General features: G+C 43.4%; 1 protein-coding gene across 3 annotated transcripts; it reads left to right on the top strand.

The window, feature by feature from the left end:
* Window positions 1-806: 806 nt before the first annotated feature.
* Window positions 807-22913, top strand: smoc2 (SPARC related modular calcium binding 2). 3 transcript variants are annotated; one of them, XM_010783421.1, is made up of 13 exons: window positions 807-1440; window positions 7275-7437; window positions 9442-9548; window positions 9861-9960; window positions 10695-10730; window positions 12808-12855; window positions 14284-14358; window positions 16177-16384; window positions 17293-17375; window positions 21461-21560; window positions 21740-21987; window positions 22197-22234; window positions 22377-22913. In XM_010783421.1, exons 1-13 carry the CDS (start codon window positions 1366-1368, stop codon window positions 22398-22400), a joined length of 1305 nt encoding a protein of 434 aa, XP_010781723.1. In that variant the 5' UTR covers window positions 807-1365; the 3' UTR covers window positions 22401-22913. The 3 variants fall into 3 exon arrangements, with proteins under 3 accessions (XP_010781723.1, XP_010781724.1, XP_010781722.1); XM_010783422.1 differs by having other exon boundaries at window positions 10695-10739; window positions 16177-16363; XM_010783420.1 differs by having other exon boundaries at window positions 10695-10739.
* Window positions 22914-26330: the final 3417 nt, after the last annotated feature.

Raw genomic sequence — 26330 nt, 5'->3', positions numbered from 1 at the left:
TATAGGCCTATTTAGTTTTGATTTGTTATGTGGTCGCGAGCATCATTGGTTTTTATGTTTTGTCTGTAGTCCTACACACGGTTTGTTGCTCTCTGAATAGTGTGCTAACCAGTGTCCTGATAGCACTCTTCGACTGGCTTAACCTCCCTTATTTAAATATCCCTAAATGATTTACTGCCGTTGATAAAAGTATTTTTTTTTTAAAGTGTGATTTAGAAAAAGCATAGCGTTCAATTGGGAAATGGTTATACAATTATAGAGCAGCTCATAGAATAAAAAGTAAATATGAAAAATGGAAATGGGTGATGGTAGTTAACATGCCCATGGATGTGAAAGCTTGTAATTTCCTTTGCATACCGTCAGGTGGCGTTATAGTAGCAATGTAGCCGACCAATCTCTCCGTTAGCCTACTGTAATAATGAAGGCACATATTTGTGACAACTGAAGTCAACAAGAACCTTTAGAATTAACCCTAAATAAAATATGCCTCATCAAATAGACCTTAATATTGATCATTGTATTAATATAATCACAGCTCGAGTGCAATATGTGGTTTGAATACATTTAAATTGCATGTTGCTAAATTAGTGTTACTCATATAGGATCTATACCTGATTGTATCTTGTTTGTGTATTGTGGTGACTTAAATGATTTTGTGGAACTTTCTTTGTAGAATGTTATACTAAACTGAGAGAGAGTCGAGAAAAATCTAAATTGCATATTGAAGTGCGTGTGCGCGTTTGTGTGTGTCCACTATGAGAGTGTGCACGCAGACAGTATTTATTGTTCTTGCTGAGGCTCCCAGCAGACAGTAGCCTGTCTGATCCCCTCTCTCGAACATCCTCACAGGTCCTCTGAACAAAAGTATATTACTTGCTGCTGTTTTTTAAGGAGAAGCCAAATAAAAGAATACCTGACGTGTTTGCCTCAGCTACCAGCAGCAGACGCAGTCCCTCTAAACCTACACCTGACGGCTATAAGGAACTACCTGCATCCGATAAGGAATCTAGTCGACAAAATCAAGTGTGGAGGGAGGGGGTGTGGAGAAAAGAAGTCGAATGGGAGAGAGGGAAAAGGGAGAAGAGACATCGAGGGAGGGGAAAAGGTCAGGGACACGGGGGGTTTATCGCACTGCCAGAATTAAGGAGAGTGTCTACACCAACGGTTTGGCAGTCGAAACCAAGGAGACGAAGTGAAATACACCAGCAGTCCAACACTTACTGTTTTGCGCAAGCACTACTGTGGATTTTTAAACCTTATCGACAACTTCCAAAAACTATTTGTGTGCTTTGTTGAGGTCCGGGCAACACAGAGGAGACTTTTGGACCGTGCGTAATTTGGAGTGTATTGCTACACTGCGTCAGGATGCACGTCTGCCCGCTGCTGTTCATCCTCTGTCTGCTGTGTGCTGGACGCGCTCAGAAGTTCTCTGCTCTCACGGTAGGAAGAAGAGCCATTCAACTTGCAGAATACGTCTCACTAATGTCCAGGGTTAAAATAAAGTATTTGAGTAAAGGATATGCTCCTTCATGCGTAATATTTCAGAAATCCCTTCTGTCAAGGTTTTTTTCTTTCTTAATCAGTTAGTACATATGACAGGCATTTATCCTCCTTTCTGTATTTATTGTCAGTGTTACCTCTGATAACTTTTATTAAAATTATCAAACTTTTATTGAAACTAGGCCTATTTAACAAACATAATTATATATTAACAGCATTATGGCACATGCTGACACTATGATTCTTAGGTAATCTCTCTTCAAGTATTTTAATGTTTCATAATTTGTTAATATCTGACAGATTTCAGGCTGGTTATAAAATAGATTAAAAAACCTAATAGATTCCGATGAAGTACTGGGAAAAGTTTAAATATTTAAACTCCATTTCACTGTGTTTTAAGGTCTCTGCAGGCAGAGGCTGTAGTCTGTTCAGAGCCTCTACCTGCCTGCCTCCCTGTGCTGCTCTCTCCTGTAGTGCCAGGGCTCTGCAGGTTACTCTGCCAGTCAGCAGGTCTGCTGCTCCAAAGCACATGGCACTGTTTACAGCAGCATGCAGAGCTTTGCATAGAGTCCATTCACTGCATGAGAAAGTGCATCTTTAGATAAGGGGAATTTCATGGCCACTATCAAGTGCAGGTACAGTGCTGAAGGAGGAATAATAGAGAGCGGAATGTGCACTGTCAGAGACTTCACCTCTTGATTTAGAGGTCGATGTGACAGCAGCCTCCCCCGGCATCGTTATTTATGGTTCGGGTAAGGATGCCTTAATATCCAATTGGAGACAAATGGCCATGAGTCGTTAACCTGCAGGTGAGGGGTCGGAGATCCTCTCTCCCTGATGGCACTATGGAGATGTGGAATGTGGGAGGAAGTGTTGTACTGAGCAGATGCTCCCCCTGTATTTTCACCATGACACACACATTTACACATGTATGTTTCTTTATTGAGATGGCATGGATAATACTTAGCCATTTGTGTAAAGTCAACACAGATACGACACAGAGTCCACACTTCTCAGGACTGCAATAATGAGAAACCTATTTATTTTCATTGCAGTGGTAACTGTGTCTGCGTTATACCTCCCCACTGTGGTTCATTTGTTGGAACGGCACATGGAGCACTGAACTTTTTTTTATAGTACTTTGTGCGAGATTAATTGCTTATTGTATGACACAGGAGAGGTTATTGTTGGTTTCAAGGAAATGTCTCCATGTGATATTTTGTGCATATTTGAGGTCGAACAGGCAGTTAAATATATGGATGAATGCCCAGGTTATTCATGAGGCAGACTTTTCCATGGTTTATGGAAGTCTGAAATAGTATTTGAAATGATGAGGGAGCATTGGCTGCCTCTCTTTCAAACCTGGTGAAAGCCATTTCAGTATAACATATGAACTCCATTGCCCCCTATGCTTTCACACAATTGTGCACCTGCTCAGTGATTTTTCTTTGTCACTTGACTATCACTGGCCTTTCACACCCCCTTCTTTTCTTCTTAACATCTTTCACAGCAATTAAATGGCTTTTCCTTTGATTGAGTTAGTAGCCTGGTTAAAGGCTGTCACTTTCTTCCCTTTCCACCATGCTGGAAACTAATGATCCTCTTTGCATCCTCGCGTCCACGCAGGAAACTCCCGCCAAGGCCATTTAACACGTTGCCACGGCTCTCAGCTTGGGCCCCTATTGACCCTGTGGGGCTGTGGTGTGAGGGGCCTCTCGGGGCGCTGGAAGCGGGGGCCTCCTAGCCCAGAGGGCCCTTATCAGCCCACAATGTGCTCACTGCTGGAGTCTCGCCTTCTCCGTACTCCTTTCAATCCCACAATGCTGCAGAACTAGGGGGAGGTAATTGGATTTGATTTGTATGCTGGTTTGTCTTGGAAAAAAAAATGTTTCCCTTACACTCCGCCAGTCTCGCCCTCTCTCGCCCGTCTCTTGTTCCTTTGCCAACCTCTCGTATTATTTGAGCAGATTTAGAAAGCATCTTCCAAGAAAGATCACACAAAGAATACAAAAATATTCCTGAAAACAGAAAAATAAAAATAAAGAGAAAGAAAAACAGAGATGGAGAGCCAGCTGTCTGAAAGTAAAGGAGTTGAGTCACTGTCTTGTATGAGTCTGCTTCTATGATAAATCGGGGGGTATGCTTGTGATGCATGTTGCCGAGGCGTAGACCATCGATCACTCTCCACCATGTTGCTGTGCATGGTGATGTTGCCGGCCTGGAGAGGCAGGAATGAGACATCATGGGAATGTCAGGGCTCTGCCGTGGCCTCGCCCATCCATCACCACAGACCAAACACTAAGAGATGTGTAGCCGACAGCTAACTGCCATTAGCAGTACATAAGAGGAAGAGGTCCTCAACACACCATCCGTCTCACGCTTCTTCCTCTTACTCGCTCTCACATCTTATTTGTTCTCCTCCTCTAGTATGGCCAACTGTGCTTTTGAAATAAACACTTGATAGAGAATCTGGGTGGCGGATTTCATGGGTGGCTGATTTCATAACTAACTGTGTTTTGTCCACGCTGTGTTCTTGGAGCTTTATCGTCAACATGCAGGCGCTCAGCTGTGTGCTTTGCAGTGGACATCTAGCAGGATGCTGGGCGGCTGAATGAATCAGTTTGGGTTGTCAGTCTGCTGGCTTGCGGGGGCTTATGCCGACCGTGCTGGTGTAGTGTGAGCACGGGGGTAGCCAGTACGAGCCGCGGCGAGACTGGCGGACCACCACCAACCATAGCTGGACGCACTCAGACTCCATCAGAGCAGGGACTAGCTGCGGTCAAACACCCTCACACCAGCCTGTCACGCCTGCTAGACTTTATGTGAAGGGGTGAGCTGTGAGCGACAGAGTGGAGGGTGAGAGGAGGTCAACGCTGCACAGGGATGTCCTAACTGTTGTGGGAGGACAGGGGGAGAGGGAGGGGGGTACCGACGGGAAACTGTCAGTCAGATGCAATGAAGCAAACAATCCAAGAAACTCAGAGACACTAACAAGCAGAGGCAGGGAGATGTTAAACTCCTAGTTTTTCCAGATGAATGGACAAAGAAATGTTTAGCTGGAAAAAGAGAAATAAAGTGTCCCTATTACAAAGCACTATAATAATGAAAAGTGTTGCTTATGTTAATGAAAGTCAATTTGGCCCCCAAGTTGGTTAGAAGTCTTCAAACCAACCCCTCTCCCATTCAAAGACAGGAAGTGACAGTTTCTTCAGGAATTAAGTTTATATTGTTTAAAAACACCTGTCATCCAGTGGTACCCAACCTGTTTGGCCTTTAAACAGAATCAATTTCTTCATTGCAGATAGTAGCCTTAATCTGGAGAAGAAAGGGATTTTTGTACCTCTCATATTGTTCAATTTTAATGATTTCAGAGGCTAACAAACTCATTTTCCGGGGTGTTGGCCTAGCAATTAAAGATTTGGTAGGCAGCTTTTATCTTTGGGCAAACATTCTATAATAACCTTTCACATTATAAATCATGTTGTCGGAAAGTTATGTGCTTCCTCTTGTTTCCATGTCAAGCCCTTAACAGGACTCTTCTCGGGTCACAGGTGACCAATCACAGGTCGTTTCGGAGAGACAGCGTTCCTTTTGCTGTTCTGCTGCAGAAGAGCATACGTCCTTCAGATGGTGAAAGTGTGATAAATGTTTGGAAATACTGCAGAAAAAGTTGCTGTTGCACTCCAAAGCAAAGGCATTTATAAAGGCAATAAAACATGTGTCAATGTTGGTGAAGCACTTCACAGATTGAAGGGAAATGTTGCTAATATTTGAGCTTTCTGCCAAAGGTTCAAGGCCGTGGCTAAATCACGTGGATGAAGAGCCTTGGATCCAAGTAAATAATGTCTGGATGAAAATCTAAATTTGGATGATGGGAAATTAATTACTTATACTATAAGATATTTCTGTATGAAGTGCATGAGTGGTAGGCTTAAGAAACCATCAATTGGGATTCTTGTTCACAACCTCCCTTTCTCTCTGTCCAATTTCCTATCATTACGCTTTTGTTGCTATCAAATACAGGCAGGAAAAGCCTTGAAAAACAACGTGACCCCCATCGTTTTCTTTTACTTTCACATCTTGTGAACCCTCAGATTTATCTTGGGACCTTTTAGCGGATCCCAGACAACTAAAGGGGCTGAAGACAAATATGAACCCTACTGCTGTGCCCAAAATAAATGCAATACTTCATAAGTTCCCTTTAACCACTGGAAATAGAAGCATTCAGCATTCATATTAACCCCAAAGGAGGAAGAGGGATTACTCTCCATATTTCTGTCTAGAAAGATGGATGAGTCTTGAGACTTGGACACAGGCTGTTCTTGTAAGACAAACTGCTTTCCAGGATGCTTTTTGTCTTCTTCTCATGACAACACATCATTTTAAAAAGCCTGGGAAGAAAGAGCTTCTAAAGAATAAGTGTTTTGAAAAATATCATTCAATTGAAAAGATTCATCTTCCCCTCCCTCGCGGCTCCTCTTCCGATGTGTTTGAACGGGCCTCTCCTCTCTGATCCCCCCCGGGAAGATTTATGAGTGGGGTTGACAGAGTGGGTTGTAACCCCCCCCCCCGTCCCAGGGCGATGCTGCCTTCACTGCCAACCCTCTTCCAGGTGCATGCCGCCCTGCAGCCCTGCTGGTCTGAGTGCAGGGGGCTGTCATCAAACGTCATCTCTCACTTCATTTGTAAGATGTCAGACATAACACATTTCTTTATTGGTGATCATCCCACCCTTTTCATGGATGTGTTTTTTTTTCTTGCCATACTTTATCTTGCCATGCCCTTTCTTTTGATAACGCATAACAGATTTTTATGGCTTACCTTTAATTGAGGGCTTTGATTCTCTGCTTTGTGCCATAGATTGATGAGCTGTGTGTGCGTGTGCGTGTGTGTGTGTGTGTGTGTGCATCCACTGAATGAAAAATGACAGTTTTTCTTTTGTGCAAATGTTACCATCATAACAGAAGTCAAAAAGAGAGCAGATAGGTGTTACTCTTTAGATATAGACAGCACCTGCGTAAGCATATAGAGTTTGTTTTTTTCCGCTCAATCCAGGTCATTATATCACCCAAATGAATTAATCAAGCAAACTTTATGAAAACCCAACACTCAAACTGTAGCAGCACAAAGCTCCTTGACATCTAGTTGATTCAGCCACTCATCATTCACCGTCTTTTCATTCATTGTAGCAGTCACAGCTTGTTGCCAAGCCCCTTCACCACCGCCGCCGCCCCCCATTGTGTGGCCTGGTGAGGGGGTTTCATACCACGGTGGTAGATACAATGGTGGCATTGACACAGGTGATCCGATGCGTACAGCCAGGAGTCTCTGTCCTTGTTTATCTTTTCATTGCTGAGTAAAACATCCTCAGGAGCGATTCCAGGTGAATACCTGTGCAGGTGTTGGCAATGACAAAGAGAAGGGGAAGCGTCAGTCAAGACTTCTCCAGCCCTTGAGACGGAGACAAAGCATGGCTGCACCCTGACAGGCGTGTAGTAACACACTGCCTCAACTCTCTGTCCGTGTGTTGCAATGCTTTCTAGTGTATTCATGGGAGAAAATTGCTTATGAATGTCCTGATAAAAGTTGAAAAGAATTAACCATTTGTATGGCTTTGGAAATGGACACCTGTTTTTATAGAATGCATTTTCTCCTACACATGTCAAACCTTAGTCTTCATGAATCCCTCCAGTATCCCACCTGTTGTTGTTGAGATTAAAGTGTTTTCATTCATGTCCCAGTCTTATTACACAACTGTTTTCTTACTCCTGCAGTTCCTGCGGGTGGATCAGGATAAGGAGTGCAACATGGAATGCAGCGGAGCTCCTCGCAAGCCCCTGTGCGCCTCCGACGGCAGGACCTTCACATCTCGCTGCGAGTTCCTCCGAGCCAAGTGCCGCGACCCCCAGCTGGAGGTCATCCGAGGGCCATGCAAAGGTCAGGTCATGAGTCACGCTTCAGCGCCGCCTGGCTCTCTCGAATGCGCAGAGGGGGGTCACAGGAGAAACTTGTGGCTTAAATTCATTTCAGCATAATTGATTCTTTGAGTGCTGGGACGACGAGTGGGGTTGACACAGTGAGAGCTGGAGGGGGGGTTTGTTGCTCCATGGTTTCATCACCAATTGTACTGATAAAGAATGAATGTTGATTTGTCCAATGAATTAGTTTGAATGGAAATGATTTATTTGTACTTTGTTAGAAATTCGAGGACCTACGACTTCCTCAGTGATATGAAATGGCTTGTGCTTTCTAAAATCAAATTATTATGCAGAGTCAAGGGCATCTGAATGAAATCTTGTGACAATAATTAATGGCTTCATTTTCAACATACTAGATGTAAAGCCGTATGTATGTGACCGATGGAAGAATGGAGATGAAAAGCAAAAGGGGAAGGAGAGCCAATGAGGTCAGGCGGCTCACAGACTCCCTCATTGTTGGACCCTTACACCCCAATGCTGAGGGCCCGAACCTTCTAACCCCCGCCCCACTCACTAACTCTATACTGCGACTTCATCGCTCTACAGACTGGGGACAATGCCCCATTCTTACACATTTCAATATTAGATCACTAATGCAGGGATCGAGTGCGAAAGGGTTTGCTTAAAAAGAAGTCTCATATGATGGAAAAGCATTCCACGATTTGATGCCCGTTCTGGGTCACTATGGCGACGTCTCTAAGCGGACATCTGGATGTGGCGGACAGCGCCTTGACACAGAATAGAGGATTCCAGCTAGGAAGCTGAAAGGGACGAGAGTCCATGAAAGTCGTATTGTATACGTCAATAACATCGGGTCTATAAGAGCTCGGACCCCCCTCTGCTTCTGGAGGGCCGGGGTGAAAGACACAGCAGCAGCAGCAGCAGCAGCCGCCGAGTCAGCAGCCGAAATAAACCAGGGCCGGTCTGCCCTACCAGCACAGAGATGGGATTGTGTTTGAGGATGGTGAGATTGGCACCACATTTGTTTTCTATCACTGCGCTCGGATGATTCAAGTGTCCTGTCATTTTTTCCACCAGTTTTTTTGTCCGAGCCCCCAGAGAAAGACGATGGTTTGGGGTTTTTCCACTGCAGCTAACTTTAGAGCTCCTCAACTTGCTGTTTTTCTCCATCCGGAACATCCAGTGACAATGATACACACACACAGACACACACACACTAGACTGAGAAAAACCAGTGCACATTCCCCTGCCTGAGTCTAATGGCTAATCTACTGTTGGCTCTGCCAGCGCCATGCAGCCTCCTGACCAAACTGTTTTTTAACTTGGCATGACTCGTTGTTTTAATGTCATCTGAACCTGCCAGGCCCTGACTGGCATCTCAGCTAATGTGTCACACAAAGTTCCCATCAAACCCATCGCTGCCCAACATTTCCTGAGAGTTTGCACAGCTGGTGTTTTGGCCAGGTGGAATGACAGGATGAGCCATGGATTTGACAGAGAGATGCGAAAAGACATGAGGTGCTTATAGGTGAAAAGTTGCTGACCAATATTTATGTCGACAAATAGTTAGAGGACATCTCGAAATGTACAGCTCAGACGGTCGAGGTTTTTAAACAGACATTAAGGAAGGGTCATGTTTTCCTCGTGCATCAGCCCTTTTCTTGGGTGCCTGGAATGTTCTACAGGAGCTCAGTAATGACTTTACCACCAGGCACTGAGCAGGCTTGTCTGACTTGCTCCTAATGAGGCCGGGGGTGTTGGTTCTATTCCCAGCCACACAAGTATCGCACGCTTCCGAAATGTCTTGAATTGTTTCCCCTCCGTCTCTCCTCTCTCCCTGCATATTTCTTTCATTCCCCACCATCTGTGAGATTCAACAAATCTTCTCCTGACTTTTCAAAGTATGTGGGGTTTAATAGTTCATAGAAAACAGTTGAGCTGTGGATGGAATCATGGGTTTCTGTGATATTTAGTGATCCCGGTGATTTGTGGTGCTCCTCAGATACGTCCAGATGTGTTGCAGAGAAGAAGTACACAGAGCAGCAGGCCAAGAAGCTCTTCCCGCAGGTCTTTGTGCCTGTGTGCAACCCTGATGGCACATATAGCGAGGTAACAAAAAAACTCAACATAAATGATGTTCGTAACTTCTTTTTTTAATATGAGGCAAAGCTCTCAACTTCTGAGGCCACAGAGAAAAAAAGCTAAACGATTATCTCTTTTCCCCTGCAGGAATTGAATTGTATATTATGAACTTCTTTGATTTCAAGGCAGACTTCTCTATTTGCGACATTTTATTGTGAAAAATTGTGACATATTATGAAAAAAAATGTAATTCTTGAATCCCATGTTTACACCGTCCAATATTTTATTCTCCTAGATTCCAGCTAGTGCTGACTTTGTTTACATGCTGTTTGATTACAGGTTCAGTGCCACAGCTACACTGGATACTGCTGGTGTGTCAACCCCAACGGCCGACCCATCAGTGGCTCAGCAGTGGCCAATAAAAAACCCCGCTGCCAAGGTGGGTAAAACCCCAGTCTTATAGAGCAAAATGTAAATAGTTATGCACACTGTATTTACAAGTCAGTGCCGTATTACAGGCATCGCATTTTGTAACAAGACCGATGTATGACATGAAAAAGAATGGCTGATCTCCATCAGTACGCGTTTTTCTGTAATTGTGTAAAACAAGGATGATACATTGAATTAAGCAAAGCATGACATTGTGTTTTTGTGGGGGGTGTAATCGTGAGTCCTGTGGGAAAGTGGTCAGTGACTGGACTGACGGCCACAGGGTTGGAGGGCCACCCGAGGACTGAGTGTTGCTCAAGGCCTGGAGCTGCGTGTGTGTAAATAAGCCTGGTAGAAAATCCGTGCTGCAGAGTTGAGCAAGAAAGCTAAACTGTAAGGAATGTAAGTGTTCTCCGAGGATGCCAAACAATCAAATAACCAATGCCACATGTCGTCCCCGTGCGTCTCCATGGGGCCGCCTTGGAAGTTGATGCCGTCTTGATAGTGAAAATGTGCCAGAGGTAGCAGCAGTAGATGTATTGTTAATATGAAAATGTCATAAAATGCATCTTGATAAACATGCAGTGTATTTAGCCACTTCCAATTAAATGTATAACATGTCGAAATACTATATTTTTTGCTGTGTCATTCATGACTTGATTTATGCATTTTTAATATTGATGATAACATGAAATGGGTGTGTGTTGTTGAACTTTTAATTAATTTCAACATGTTGCCTTGCAGCTTCAAAACAAGAGAGAGCTACTACAAGAGAGCCAGGTAAAGCAGGTGAGCCTTTTATTCGAGAAGAAAATCCTCTCAGGGGCATATTGAATCTTTTGCATGCATGCTTTTATGTTTGTCTGTGTGTGTATCATCTAAGCATGTATGTACATGTGAGTGTGTATTCATTTGTTTCTCTGTCTGTTTGCCTGCATCTGTGTTGGAGATGTGCAGGGCAGGTCTCCTGTTAAGGCTTGCCTTTCTAATATTTCTTCAATTTGAGAGAGTGCAAGCAGCCCGAAGGCTGATATAAAAGCAGACTGCAGACTAAGGAGAGGCTGGGGAGAGCTTTGATGCACACCGACAGCAGATACAACAGCCTGCTGTCTTTAGAACAGCAGGGAGCAGCCAGAATGAAGGAAAACTGACTTTTCATTCTCCTTCTCTAACTTGATTTATCTTGGTTTCCTTCTTTTTAAGCAAGAAACAAGGCAATGTTCTCACTTAATCCACTCTTCTTTCTCTCTGTGTCTCATCAACATTTACCCCTCTTCCAGATACGAAACCACTCGACTCCAGATACTGTATTTCTTTCTCTCATTTTGTAAAAGATGAGTTGTTTAACTGCTGTTATTTGAAAGCTCAGAAAGCTAACGTGTAATTTGGGTTGATTCCAATTCTTTCCTAATGTGATCGTCTGTGTATGTTGCTTGTGTGTGTGAGAGAGAAAGTGTGTATACATCCAGTTGTTTTTGTCACATGGATTATTCCCGTCAGTGTGACATTTAGGTCTTTCTCTCTGTAAACACTCTTGGGTATAGTGTCTGTCTGAGCCCAGCCAACTCATTACACATAGATCAAGTGGGAATGCAACATTTGAGAGAGGAGGAGGGATGGTGGGAGAGGGAAAGAACTGGTTGGATAAACAGGGTGGTGAAAAGCAGAATAAACTGTAGATTTGTGGTGTGACTGAAAATAGCAGCGATTGCATCAATATTTGGATTCAGCCAAAGTCCTTCAGTACCTAAGCAGTTCACTGCAGCCATAGCTCTTCTTTTATTATCAGAATATTGGTCATGTTAAACACCAAATGCTTTGCCCTAAAACCCATTTTACAAATTCATTCACATGCTGGAGTCATATGCAGCTGACGACTGACAAACAGCAGTTAAACTAATGCCGTATGACCACAAATAGCGCGGGGGTTTCCTGGCAGATGCTAAAAGAGGTGTTACAGTCATGTAAACGGCCGCAAAGTAAAGATCGGTCATTAGTGGTTTATCGTAAATCCGCATCATAAATACGCTTTTTGAAATGGCATTTCCATCCGTTAAGTGAGCAGGGTAATAACATGTCTGCCTCAGTAATTCACACTGACTGTATGTATTTTTATCCACCAAGCATGCTTAAGAAGATGAATGGCTGGCTTAAAATACTTGCGTTTAATGCAAGATCCCGATTTTGCAATGGAGAATTCATTGTTAAAGCAAATGAGTTTAAGCTGTAGCCACCCATTCTAGATGCCCTGACTCATGCACTAACAGAGCTTTACTTTGAGCAGAATGAGTGCCCTACACTGAGGTTAACCACCTACAGCCTTGGTTTTACCCTAAGCGGCTCAAGACCTCCATCCCCATCTCCCTCCCACCACAAATCAAACAAACAGAGTCCAAACAAACACTGAGCTCGATTCTCCCACTGTTAATTGGTTTCTGTCAGACTTGGCTACTGGGTTCTTCACCCCTTGTATCTCTCCCACCTTCAAACAGGTCTCGTGACTCAAATGCAGGCGACGGATGGATGGAGAAAAGCATCTGGGGGAACTGCTCCTCGTCTTCTCATTCATTTTAACTGACCTCAATCTGTCCTCCATAGCATAATCATCTCCCTTGTTGCATGAAGGGAAACCATGGGAATATATGACCACTAAACTTCTGATTTTGCTCCCTTTTTCTCTTACTGTAAGACACACCGTATTTCAGCTTTCAACACACACACACAACTCTCTTTTTCCTTCTCCTCTCCTCTACTTCCTTCTTAGCCGGGCAAAGTGCAAATCTCATTCAGTTAAGTGTTCTTAAGCTTACTCTCGTAATTGTAGTCTCCTTGCAAATATTCTCCATTCTAAATGCAGATGAGACCGGCCTAGTGGTGGATCCGCAGCCTGCCGGCGACGAAGAAGGTGAGCTATTGTTTGTGCGTTTAATGCGTCACCACTGAGTGACTCAATTGTTAATTGTGAATTGTTAGGATGTTTATGTATGGAAAACTAAAAGGACAACTTCAGCATGACTTGTATGTTGCTCTTAAGCCTCCATAAAGTACTGGTAATACCATCAAGCAAGCCAGTAACAAAGAGCGGCAGTCATGAACAGTTGTGTCATTCCATAAGAATTTCACTTTTAGCTTTTCTTTTACTTATTTAGACAAGGTATTTACTTAGGTGCTTAGGTACACATGCTTAGCTTTGGTTAATTCATGCTTCAAATCCACTACATTTTGGGAGAACTATTGTGCTTTCTACTCAGCAAAACTATCTAAAAGCTTTATTTACTGGCTACATTTCAAAGATTAAAACATCCCCCCCATGTAAACTAGTTAAAAGGGCCCTATTATGCTCATTTTCAGGTTCATATTTATATTGTGTGCCTCTACTGTGACATGTTTCTGTGCTTTAATGTTCAAAAAGGTGTTTTTCCTCATACTGCCTGTGCTGCAGCACCTCTTTTCACCCTCTGTCTGAAAAAACCAAAAGCCCAGTCTGCTCTGATTGGTTAGCTGGCCGGCTCTGTCGTGATTGGTCAACTGCTTAGAGATGTCACGCCCCATAGTGTTTCACATACAATGGGTTGGAGCTCTAGCCAATAGAAGCACTAGTGTACCATAGGGATGTCACTATGTTACTGAAGTAAACAAAGGAGTCCAATGGAGGTGATTTTAAGCAGGGGTGGGCGATAAACTCCTTCTGGGGAACTTTGGGATTTTAGCCTTTGTAGACCATTTACATGCGCAAAAACCTATTTAATACAGTACAGGAAAGCGAAAACCACAAAAAGCATAAAAGGGGCTATTTAATATCAGCTCTAGCTCAATGAGCTGCAACATTCGAATGTTTTTTAATTGAAATAATCTAGAAATATAAACCTCTCAAAAGGGTAAATCTGTTTTAAGGGTTGAGTTTAGTTATGAAACTTAAAATAAGCTAATACATCTGTGAGTATTTTTATGTTATGATATCCGTTGAACTTCAAATGGTAGAGAAACCACTTCCTCCATTTCAAGTTCAATTAAGATACTCTCCATCACTGTGAATTGGAAGCAGATGATCACATTGAGCTAAGATGCACTTTTATATTGTGAAGGAAGCAACATATTATAATTGTGATCGCCAGATAATACAGTGGGCTACTTGCAGACTCTTTTCGCTGCTTTATTTCTGGTCACATCTATCATACAATTTATTTCCCACCTGCACTGCAGCAGTTTGACAAACGATAACCTTGATGTGCATTTTACAGTCTGTGAGTTTTGGAACCCCCAGGTTTGACTCAGATGATACGAGTGTGTTTTCTATTGGAGCTAATAAAGCTGTCTTGATGATTTCTTTCAGACATCATTTCCCAGTACCCCACTCTGTGGACGGAGCAGGTCCGCAGCCGACAGAACAATAGAACACGAGCACCATGTGAGTTTCAAAGACCATTTTTTATTTAATGACGGCGATCGGGTGTTAGCAAACCTCAACTGAAAGCACGCTCTGTGTTTTTTCCGACTTGTGTGAGCAATCATGGTTTGAGGCAGTTCTTGTCTTTTAAGGACAGATGGTGGGTTGTGAAAGCAATACATCTTGGTGTTGGAGTGCGTCAGGCTTAAAGGATCTGCTTCTCTGTGGTTCCTCGCGTTGCAGTGTATCTGTAATTATCAGCACATGGCACAAACACAGGATCTCCTATTCTTCTGCCTGGTCGCTTCTGGTCTCCTCTTACACACATGCCCGGTTATCTCATTGTACAGATCAGTTGCCTCTTGGCTCTTAGGGGAAATATGTTGCTTTCTGAATAAAACAATGCAATTTTGAGGCTTGCCTGGAGATGAGAAGCCTGCGTGCATTTGTGTGTGAATACCATTATCATAATTTACAGCCAATAAAAAAACCCTGAGAAATGCAGCATTGATGGTTTTGATTACCATGTGCTCTTTGGGGTATTGGGGTGAAGAAAACACACCCGCCTCAACAAAGAGAGCCCATACGGATGAACTGGAGCGAAGAGAGTCGGTTGAGAAAGCGGGGAGGCATTTCATTTGGTCGCTTTTGTGTGGGTAAAGAGCTCTAATGAAAATAAACAAAGAAAAGGGATATCCATAATCCCGCAGTGGCTTCCGAGCCTCGAGGGCGAAGCAGTGAAGGGAGGGAGAGATTGGTGATGAAAGCCCTCATGGCCAGAAGAGCTCTACTTTCATCCCTGAGTTTAATGCTCAAATCTCAGTTGGAGAGCTGCACGGCAGAGAAGGAGGCTGCTGCAGAGGAACGTCTGATTAGATCCTGCTGCTGAGGCTCTGCAAAACCCCATGGAAGCCGCTGCATTCTCCATACGTACGGATAAAAGAAAGGATCATGAAGCATTGCATTTTCCCCTGGAATTCTGAACATGTAAACATATAGATCCCTGGTGCCCTGCAGTGGTGTGTCAGCGAGTGTGGGTGTTTGGAGGCGAAGGCCCCGACTGACCACCGCTATGCGTTTGTCTTGTCTATTTCTCTCTCTGTCACACACATCCACAGAGGGCAGCCGTGTGTCCAAATATTTACTTAACTTGGGGCATAGGGAGCTGTACTTAGTCATTAGCCTGTTAATGTGCGTAAACAGTGCCACGGGGGCTGATATCACAGTCTACACACACTGTCTCCGAGCACTCCACCCTTTGTCTTCTCCAGCCTCCTCCACTGCTTCAGGCACGTTAGAGTGTAATGAGAGAGCAGAGCATGTATTTAGTTTTAAACATAAATTAATTTAAACACACTGTAATTTGTATAAATCCAAAATGTGTAAGCCATATCTGATTGGAAGTCATTCTTAACATTAAACAAATCCTCTTCTTCACGTCAAGTGTGTGTGTCTGGGGCGTGTGTTTGCCAAGTCACACAACCAAGACCACCTAGGTGCATGCTGTCTTTATGGGTGGGGAGTGTGTGTTTGGATGACCAACCTCTGCCTCCCACTGATTCCTTTAAAGAGATGCATTGTTTATTCGATTAATCGATAAGTGGATCAAACAAAAATGTTTTCCTACTATGCTAATAATTATTCTTTAAAAAAGGCAGAAAATGCTGTAGCCTCTCACATATGAAGATTTCCTGCTTTTATATATTTTTAATATTTTTTGGGTTTTGATCTGACTGAGAATATTAGATGGACGATCAATCTAGAAAATATTTAGCACACATATCCAAATAAAAAATGAAATACTGGTTTCCAGTCCTCACCTCTGACCCCTCTTCCCAGCCTCAACATGTGACCAGGAGCAGCAGTCCGCCCAGGAAGAGGCTAGGCAGCACAAGAACGATGCTGTGTTCATACCCGACTGTGCCCAAGGAGGACTCTACAAGGCGGTCCAATGTCACCCCTCCACCGGCTACTGCTGGTGTGTGCTGGTGGACACTGGACGGCCCATACCTGGGACCTCCACCAGGTGGGAGAGACCTCACCTATGGTACTTTCACCCTCATTTACACAAATTCTTGGAATTTATTGCTTGGTTCTTTGTGACAGACAAACCAGACAGTTGTTAAACAGGTAAGAGATCATTAGCAAACCAAACACAGAAGAATGGACAATTGAGAAGACCTGGGTGACCCTGCTTCATGACCTTTGTTGGCAAATGTGTAAACTAGATGTACTAAGGCGTAATTGAGCATTATCTCTATTGCAGGTCCAACAACCATGTAAACATACCTCTATTTAGAAGAAACTGTCAGAACTCAAGCAATAAAAAGAAAATGCACATTAGTCTGCCATTAGCAGACGGATAAACATGCCCATTGGCCATGAAACAGAGTTACTCAGTGGTCTGCGGAGCGGCAGGTCAAAGGTCAGTCAGGCTGGCATAGTTGGGCACTGGTACACTCTTACTGAGCAGCGAGGCTGGGTATCAGATTAACAAGGCTTCAGGCAGAGTGCCAGACAGCACATTAGCACGCATATGGAAGCGTGGATTTCCCCCCCCCCTTGTCTCCCCTTGTCCCAGCCCAGCTTTTGGCCCAGTGGCACGGCGGCAATCGAGGCTCCGCCGGCTCGCCAAGGGAGGCCGTGAAAGCTTCCTTGTGTCCCACGCTCCCTGTCTGCCTCTATCTCTCATTCTCACCCTCCCTCCGCCCTTTTTCTGTTCCTCATCCTGGCCCCAAATCCTACCCCGCTTTGTGGATGTGATTCACAGCCTCTGGTTTGCCACAAAACAATTATTTGAATCCCTGAGATTTAACTGTACACCGGTAATTGGAAAACATTGCATTCCTCTCTGATTGTAAAAACAGGATAGTTTTACTGAAATTAACAATATGTTTTATCCATTTAATTTCAAGTGAATTGGCATTTTCTGATGTGGCGTATTCTGTGTCACAGGTATGAACAGCCAAAGTGTGACGGCAATGCCAGGGCCCACCCAACTAAACCTAAGGACCATTACAGAAGCAGACATCTCCAAGGTAGGTCTCTAAATACTGGACCCAGTCTCTGTTTATCCTCTCTGCTCAGACCACATGGAGAAGTTCTTCGGCAGTCGACCTCCAACTGCTGCCGTGCTTCCAAGGTTGTGATAACATTGCGGGTGTGTGTATGTGTTTGTTGACATCATTAGCACTGTTGGTCAAGGAGATGCTTGATAAAGAGTTGAGGATTGCCAGATACCACCCCTCAATGGTCAATAAGCACGGAGACAGAGACGGATTGGGGGGAGGATTAATCTCAACTGACATGGGAGATGAAAGATAGTGGGATGATAGCAAGTAGGAGAAACAGCAGGCAGCAGAGGTAGAGATAAATGGATAATAGGATGCCAGAGACAGGTAGTGATAGAAAGACTGACAACTGTTTGGATAACTTAATTGAGTTTGTGGGTGGTGGTCATGGGGTGGGCTTAGGTGTACCAGGTGAGACTATGTTTGTGGTCAAGAATGCAGAACTTACATTTTGCTATATTCTAGTGGTATTTACAAATGGGAAGCACTAAAAATGGAAATGAAAGGATTGCATCATTTTGAGGGGAACTTTAATAACAAAGCAGCACTCTGTGTGCTCTTCCAAGAAAAACAACCAAAGTAGTCTTTTCAGAAAATGCTACCAAAACAATGATGTTTACACTCAAATGATAAAGCAGGAGGTTGCATGGGTCAATAGAACCTCAGACTATGACATGAACACCATGCGTTTCCCATGTATTACCATGTTGGTTTCGCTTATACATGACCACCTTCAATCGTTAATCAGAGTCATGTATTTCTTTTGCTTTTTTTTACCAAAACCCTGTTCTTCACCCTAACCCTAATCCTAACCCAAACAAACAATAACCTTATGGATATTACATAACAAAATGTATTGGTTTGGTTTTGATAAGATGTGTCCTGTCAATATGGGGTGTTAGATCATCAGTGTTATTTTTGAAGGGCCATTACACAATGTATTTCAATTTGAGGGACTTTAATATGCTTTGTTTTATGGCCATTATTCCACCAACTGATCTAATGCAGAATCATACAAGCACTTTGCTTAGCTTTACAATGGAGCCCACATGAATGATTAAACCTACTAATTAAAACAACTTAGAACAAGCTTATTGGTATCTTAAGTACTATACCAATTTAAAAAAAAGTTAAAATTGTTAACAAAACCATTATAAATGTCCACTTTATTTTGCCGAGCATCTTCCAATTTTAACTTTCACCAATTCCACTGACCGTAGTTTTGCACTTTGACAGTTTTACAATGCAGTGGATGGAGTGCCTTTACCTTTGTTTTTATTACATTTATAAATATGCAATGACTTGTCCTCCTCATAAAACCAATGATAGGCAATGTAGAGTTATTGCTCTCAGGTGCTGAATACAACCAAATCACAGTTAAAAGCTTAACGGTGCTTGGCAAATTTGTTGTTTTTTTGGTGGTTTGGTAAACATGTTAATAATCCTCCAGCAAATGAACAGAGCTGCCACTGTTCCCGTCACATCCACGAGTGTTTATGTAAGAATGTGCCTGGCCAGAGCTGCCCTCTGCTCGCAGGTGCTGCATTTAGCAGCAGAGCAGCACTCTGTCCACTGGCATCGAGGACTTCTGTACAGTGTGTATTAAACATTGGGATAGACAGTTATGGATGAGTGCTCCTGAGACTAACACATGTTACTCATCTTAGCCAGTGGCACTGCTGGTGTGTGTTATTGGAAGATATTGAACGGGAATAATTTCAGTGTTTAACTACGGAAAGTGTGAAGTGGCGATGGGGTGGAGAACAGCCACAACTGTCCCATGAGAAAGACTTGAGGTCCCAACCAAACACCTCCTAAACACATAGTGGAAGGACAGAAAACAATATACTCCTTCAGCCATGCAATCACCTAACACACGCTCAAACCAGAACACAGACTTCATTCTATACGTGTCAAAAAACTTGCACCGTATCAGCCAGGTCTCCGATTATAAAACACGCACGGTCAAAAAACACAGCGTCTTGTTTTCTTTATGAGCAATTGCGTCAACGGCTGTAAACCGTGTTACTGTATAAACCGGGGATAATTATAAATGTTGCCTTCACATTGCTGCAGCCCCATTTGCTGTTGAAGCGCTGGTGTTGAGAGGTTTATGGGGCGAGATGCGAGAAAGGAGAACTTTGGATGAGGAAAGCGGAGTATTTGGCAAGCTTTCTCCCCAGAGCGGGGTCATGGGATAGCACTGGGGCAGCCATTGGAAGCTGCGGCTGTGAGTGCTGACAGGACTCTGCCCCATGTGGCTCTGTAGAAAAACACTGCTTCTTATTGACAGTAGCATACGGGCGCACACATGCAAACATGCACTTACTGGCCAACTTTTCACAGGCAGCAGATATATGGAGGCGTATGAATACTGGTGCTGACCTTAGCTTTTCAACAAGAAAACTCTTTAATCACTTGAGGCTTTCTTAACTTCATTCCATCCTGCAGCTGTCAAATGTGGGCATTACATAATTATAATCATTATGGAGTAAGACAGTAGTCTTATTTTGCTGCAACCATGAAGGGAATGGAAAATGGCCTCAATTTCCTCTGAATGACAGCAGGAACATTTGTGTCCTTTAGCTAAACGACATCCAGACAGGCATAAGCTGATCTGTCCCGCCACAAGAAAAATCTTCTGTTGCCAGAGGACGGGACTCTAGCCTAACCTGATGGCTTCCCATTATGAATGGAAAACTGCAGACATGCACAGATTCCTGCAGCATTACGGAGAGGACGTGCGCTCTCCATGAAAAACACTAATCCTCAAACAAGTCCAACTGCATCCCACAAATCTCTTTTCAGTCAGATAAAAACACTTTGCCTTCTGAGGGTGCAATTGTATGACTGTCTAGACAAATGTACCACAAGAGCCTCCACAAGGCACCGGTTTAGCCATCAACAGGTGGTCGGATATTTTACTAGGCTTGGACTAGGGAGGGCCCACTAAAACTTAAGCGCAGGTCTGTTCAATATGTAAATGAGGCTGTGGAACAGTTTGGACATGTGGATGTTTCAACCCCCTTGGCCCGGTGCAGACAGCTAAAGCTCCGCGCTAGTTGTGAAAGGTGGAGTGGAGGTGGAATGGAGGTGGAGAGGAGGTGCAGTGTCGGGTGTTTATGCCGATGCTGGTCGCCACCTGTTAGAGAGGAGCAAAGCATGCTATTATCTCCAACACAGGAGAATCTGGCCCCGCAGGCCTGGGCCATAAAAACAAAGTGTAGCAAACTGGAGAATTTCTTCTTCTCCACAGGCAGAATAGCAGAGGGAAGCCGGACTGTGAGAAAGCAGAGGGGAGTCGAGGAGAGGAATCTCTCTCAGGCCTGCGTAGCCTTCAGCTCTTCCAGAACAGGCTCAGCCTCCTCACTCTTAAAACTATACGGCCACACGCACAATTACTATCATTAGGGTCTTTCCACCCCAGTTGTCTCTCATTTTAATTTGTTTTCTGCCGTTCTGCGAGTAATAATGCTTCTCTGTTGGTTTTAGCTTGGTAGGTAATGATAGATTTTAGTTTCTTCTCAAATAATAATCCCACCTCACACAGAAGATCAGGTGTTGAGTTGTGCCTCTGGATGCATACCTTTAAATCCGACATCCCTCAGACTAAATCCAGGACCAGTGTCTGTCAGGATTGAGACCCCTTGATGTCTCAGGTGAGTATCAGGAGCTGTATGGAGCTTCTTGTCCATACGTACAAGATGAAGTAACATCTTCTCTGCTCCAGCTGTCAAAGCCACTCGAGGGCCTCCAGCATGATTGGCAGGTACCCTCTTCCTCCTCCAGATAAGGGGAGGTTTGACACTTTATGAGAGGGAGTAAAAGACGACTCAGAGAGTCATGTATGGGTTTATTTCCCTCCTCTGCCGTCTTGTTCTCTCTAAAACTACAGTGCCTTTTACATGACGTCCCTCCCCAAACATTTATTAGGCCACCTATGACTGCAGCATTCCACATGCTGTTGACTAAGGGATACTTTTTCCATGTTTGCTGACATATGAGTACATTTATTTCCATACGATTCAGGTATCTGTGGTTTTATTTTCCAGGCTGTCCTGGGGCAAAGAAAACAGAGTTCCTGACAAGTGTACTTGACGCGCTGTCAACAGACATGGTGCACGCCGTCACAGATCCAGCATCAGCCGGAAGGTATGGCCTTTGGAAATAGATGTGTCCATCTTACAATTATTAATGGACACCCGTGGGTTTGTTTGTGCTGTGCTGCACCAGATTTTAACAAAGCTTTTGATTGATCTCCAGTGACAATACTTATTTCACACTGTTAGATAAAGTGATTATTAGCTCATGAACTGATATCTGTCATTTAGGATGGCAGAGCCAGACCCCAGCCACACCCTGGAGGAGAGGGTGGTCCACTGGTATTTCAGTCAGCTCGACAAAAATTCCAGCGGCGACATTGGAAAGAAGGAGATCAAGCCCTTCAAACGCTTCCTGCGCAAAAAATCCAAGCCAAAGAAGTGTGTGAAGAAGTTTGTGGAGTACTGCGACATCAGCAACGACAAGGCGCTGTCTCTGCAGGAGCTGATGGGCTGCCTCGGGGTGACTAAAGAAGAGGGTGAGCTAAACAACACGTCTGCTTGTGTTCTCCTGCAGCATATGTATCTTCTCACTTGCACATTGAGGGATACAATTTAATCATGACCGCAGTCAGATGATATATGAGAAACAGGGATGCAAGGTTTTTATTTAAATTGACTGTTAAATATCCTAAAACTGACACGCATTGATCGTATGGTTGTTGAGTTTTTTTTTTCTGTCTCATAGGGGCCAAGCCAGGAGAGAGTTTACCTTCCAGTAAACTAGTAAGTAAACCATTCTTCCCATACTAGTGGATACAATGGCTTCTTCTGCAGTCCAACAGTATCATTGTTTTATTTCAAACTGTCAAAAGTGCGAAGAAAAACAAAGGCATGTTTGAAACTCACTTTAATTTCCTCTCGTCAGAATCCCTCGAAGAAGCAAGGCTAAGCATCTGAGATTTCCCCTCCAGCACGGAGTACCTGCCCTCACCAATCGGCAATAATGGAAAACATAGTATTTGCACTTTGTACTTTAAAATAAAAATGTAAATTCACTTTGTAGAAATAAGGTATTTAAACAGACTGCTGAATCTGTGAATGATGTAGTTAGCTTTTTATGTCCTGACAAGCAAAAATTATTTAACACATACAATGTATGTGTCCTTTGTGTGTCTAAAAAGTATACTTTTCAGAGTTGTACAAGTTTTCATGTTTGATGTTGCATTTTGTGCCCCTTCCCCGAGTGTAATATTCTCCTTACTTTGATGATGGTAATACGGATATATGGATAGTTTGCTACAATAACTTAGACCACGCCATCTCTCATGTACTGACCTATAGCTTCTTCTCTTGTGCTTTGTACAGCAGTTTGCAAGAATGTTTTAAACAGACATCATAAAAACGTCCTCCATGTCCACATGTAATCGTGTTTATTAGAAATAAAGAACTCTTTTATACATTTTGTCTTAGTTTATCCGAGGTTAATTGGGTCAGCAAATTCCTTTGTTTCTCTCTAATCCAATTAGTGTTCCTAGTTTTCCTTCTCATTTCATAAATCATGTAATGTCGGCCGTTTAGTGTTTTCTCGCTGTGTCTCGAATAAAACACCTTGTTGACACAGTCTTTATGAGCCAAGTATTAGTCATACATAGCAAACGTTGTGTATCATCTTATTTTCAGACTCTTGCCAATTCCCCTGAGGCAACATTTGAGAATTGTAAAAACGGATGGTACTTATGTTTGTTCTCGTCACAGATTTCCCACGTAGACTGAAGACAGATAAATGGTCCAATTTCTGCTGTGTGTACTACGGGTGCCCATTAAAAGGGCGTTATATGAGCCTGTGTGTGAGTGTGAACATGTGTATTTGCATAAGGTATACTTACATGTATACAGTAAATGTACACTTGAGCAGTAGCTTAGGTGTGAATGGATTCTTTCTTAAAGAACAACGCTCGGCTCAGGGCTGCCTCGGCACATTACACTACTGTACATTGTTCATGTCTGATTACGTTGGGGCTTCTAAGTGGTAAGCCGTGGCTTTTCACACAGAAAGTCCCCTATAGTGCTGAGCGACTGACCTCAGACTGACCTGCTCACTGAGGCAAAGCCTCTAATTTGTGATTAACACATCAGCCTTCTTTCTGCGATATAATCCAACCAAATGGTCTGGTTTTAACACCCCAGGGGAACACAGAGGAGAGATTATGACTGTCTGCTCTGCAATGGTGGATTAGAGATGGACAACCTATGGCCTTCTTAAGCACTTTCACAGCACAGGGAAAGTTAAATCTGAAGCAGCAAGTGCTCCCCCTGAAAACCCAACTCATAAGAAGCCTTAATGCATCTAAAATCATTCAGTGTTTAATATTTTCTTGCTAAAACAAAGTCTTCTCATTATAAACTTGCAATTCCGCTACATCTCATTGCTACATGCCTAATTTACACCCATGTTCCTGCTCTAAATCCCACTGAAGGTGATGTTAGCACCATGCCCAGAACAACATTTGCTTTTCCCAAACAGCCATGCAATCTGTTAATGTGGCCGTGATGGTTACAGGTGTATGAGCGCAGAAGCTTACTGCTGCTTTCCTCGTCCAACAAACTCCTCAACCTTCCACGAAACCTCCAGCCAACCTCTCGACTGCTGCTGGAGCTCCAGCACCCGCCCAACACAATGCTCAACCCTTGTCATGTGTGATTTCTACTTCCCTGGGCTGAGATGCACGTAAACACCTTTTACAATTCGGCTGGATGTCAATGCATGGTTTTCTGAATATGTTCCCCTGATGGCTTGGACTCTTGCCTGAACTGATGGAGTAGCTGAAGAAAAGCATCCAAGCCTTTTGGCCCGGTTACCAGGACAGTCTCACGATTGGCTCAGCCTCCCCCTCTCCAGCTCCTCGGTCCTGCATCCTCACACATGCACAAACACACTCCCTGAGCACAGAGATACCATTGAGCGGGATTTGTGGGCATAGTTTGTGTGCTTTAATGGCCGAGAGGAGGCACCCGATCTCACCACTGGCAGGCCCCTGTGGGCTGTGGACTCTGTGGAAATTACTGTCAAAAGCCATCAGGGCTTTATAGTCTCTGGCCCTCAGAGGGGCTCTGGTCTGTGGGTAAACAGCGTGAGGAAGGCCTGCACCCTGGGACCCTCTCTCACGCTCTCACTGCTTCCCCTGGTGTGGCCCAAACACCCCGGCCAATGCCGCAGGACACTGCCGGCCATAACACTCAAACAAATTAATTGCTAGAGGAGGTGTGACTTTGTAATGGATGGGGTGCATAAGAAAAACAAGTGGTGTTAAGTGTTTGTAAGGGGCAAGGCGCGCTAACACAAGGAGCTTTTTCACAAACTGCCTCTCTCCTCAAAATGACCTTATTGGTTACGGGTCAGCAATAGTTTGATATTTTACACATATTTGCTTTGCAGTTAAAGATGAAATAAATCTTCCGACTCACATGTCTGTATTATATAAAGGCTATAGCCATCTGCAGATTAGTTTAGCATAAAGAAAAACACTTAGGCTGGCTCGGTCCAAAAGTTAAAAAAATATGCATCGTCTTTGTTTATTCGTGCATAACCAAATAACAGCTTGTGCTTTTTTTATGGGCCAGATCATTTGGCTCAGCTCATCGATAAGAGCCGGCTTTTCCAGCTCCCAAATGGCTTTTCATATAACACTTTTAGGCTTCTGGCTTTTATAATTTAGTCAAATTTAGCACTAATATGATTGGTATGCGTGCCCATATAACACTTACATTTGTCAATGTAATTATACCTAACTTTATAATTTCCTAAACACCATCATATTACATAGAAAAATGTCACGATGCTTGGATCTTCATTTGATTACCAAAGTGAGACGTTTCTTATCAAACAATAAAGTTATAGAATCATCCTATCATTCTGCCTTATATTAATTGAACCGAACCATTACTTGTGTTTGTACAAGAGTGGGTCTACTCCTTGGCTGTATGGGGACCGTTTTCTATTCCTTTTTTTTACAGATTAAACAAAAAGTTATCATGATTATATAGTAATCTTAAAATGCTTGTTAGGCATTTTAATGTTCTTTCAATGCAAACACAACTAGACCTTTGTGCAAACTACATAATATGCCATCAATGGTTTTGTCTTGAATGGAAAAATGTCTAAAAGAAGTACTATATATATTTTAAAATTATACATAGATATACGAGCCATCTAAATATTTTCCTATTCCGTGCATCAAATGCCTAGAAACTACTGTTGTTTTCCAGATTGCTGCTCAGTTATATCAGCCTTCCTGGCTTGAGAGCATTCAGTAATTCCTGACAAACAGCCAACGGAGCAAGATAAAATGATACGCTGGAGATAGAATGTCTGCAGTCCCGGGGGAACAGCGAAGGGAACGTCATCCCCTGCGCTTGTCGGATGAATTGTGCAGCTTTTCTCATTTATGTGTTCCAGCTGAATGGGGTAGCTGCCAAGTTCAGGATCTGGCCTGCCATCAGAATTTCCCCGCTTGATAAAGAGACTCTTGTGTGAATCATGGTTAATAGACAGTGGGACAGAAGAAACTGTGATTCTGAGAGAGTGATATGGGCAATTAGAGGAGTGAAATTTCCAGTTGACAAGAGAAAGAGCTGTGTATGTGTGCATGGCCTTCACACCTCCAAACACCCACTAATTACACAAGGACCACATTGACAGAGTAAGTAGCAAAACACTGTGAATTGCAAATGAATAATGTCACAGTAAGAACGTGTGAAAGTTTGATATACATGACTGAGCAACCACAAATCTTTGACATTTCCGTCCAAAACAGGTCTTTACATCTGGACATAACAATATCTGCTTTCATTCTTGAATATTTGGGCGGATTAAAACCTC

Source organism: Notothenia coriiceps, unplaced genomic scaffold (assembly GCF_000735185.1).
Source record: "Notothenia coriiceps isolate Sejong01 unplaced genomic scaffold, NC01 NC01_scaffold00025101, whole genome shotgun sequence".
In the NCBI taxonomy this organism is placed as follows: domain Eukaryota; kingdom Metazoa; phylum Chordata; class Actinopteri; order Perciformes; family Nototheniidae; genus Notothenia; species Notothenia coriiceps.
This window is presented reverse-complemented; position numbering and strand designations above follow the sequence as displayed.

What these genes read in the sequence shown, in the direction of transcription:
- smoc2 (XM_010783420.1), top strand. Translation starts at nt 1,366, where the DNA reads ATGCACGTCTGCCCGCTGCTGTTCATCCTCTGTCTGCTGTGTGCTGGA. An exon ending in CTGATGGCACATATAGCGAG is followed by an intron (nt 9,549 to 9,860) that starts GTAACAAAAAAA and finishes GTTTGATTACAG; the next exon opens with GTTCAGTGCCACAGCTACAC. An exon ending in GATCCAGCATCAGCCGGAAG is followed by an intron (nt 21,561 to 21,739) that starts GTATGGCCTTTG and finishes TCTGTCATTTAG; the next exon opens with GATGGCAGAGCCAGACCCCA.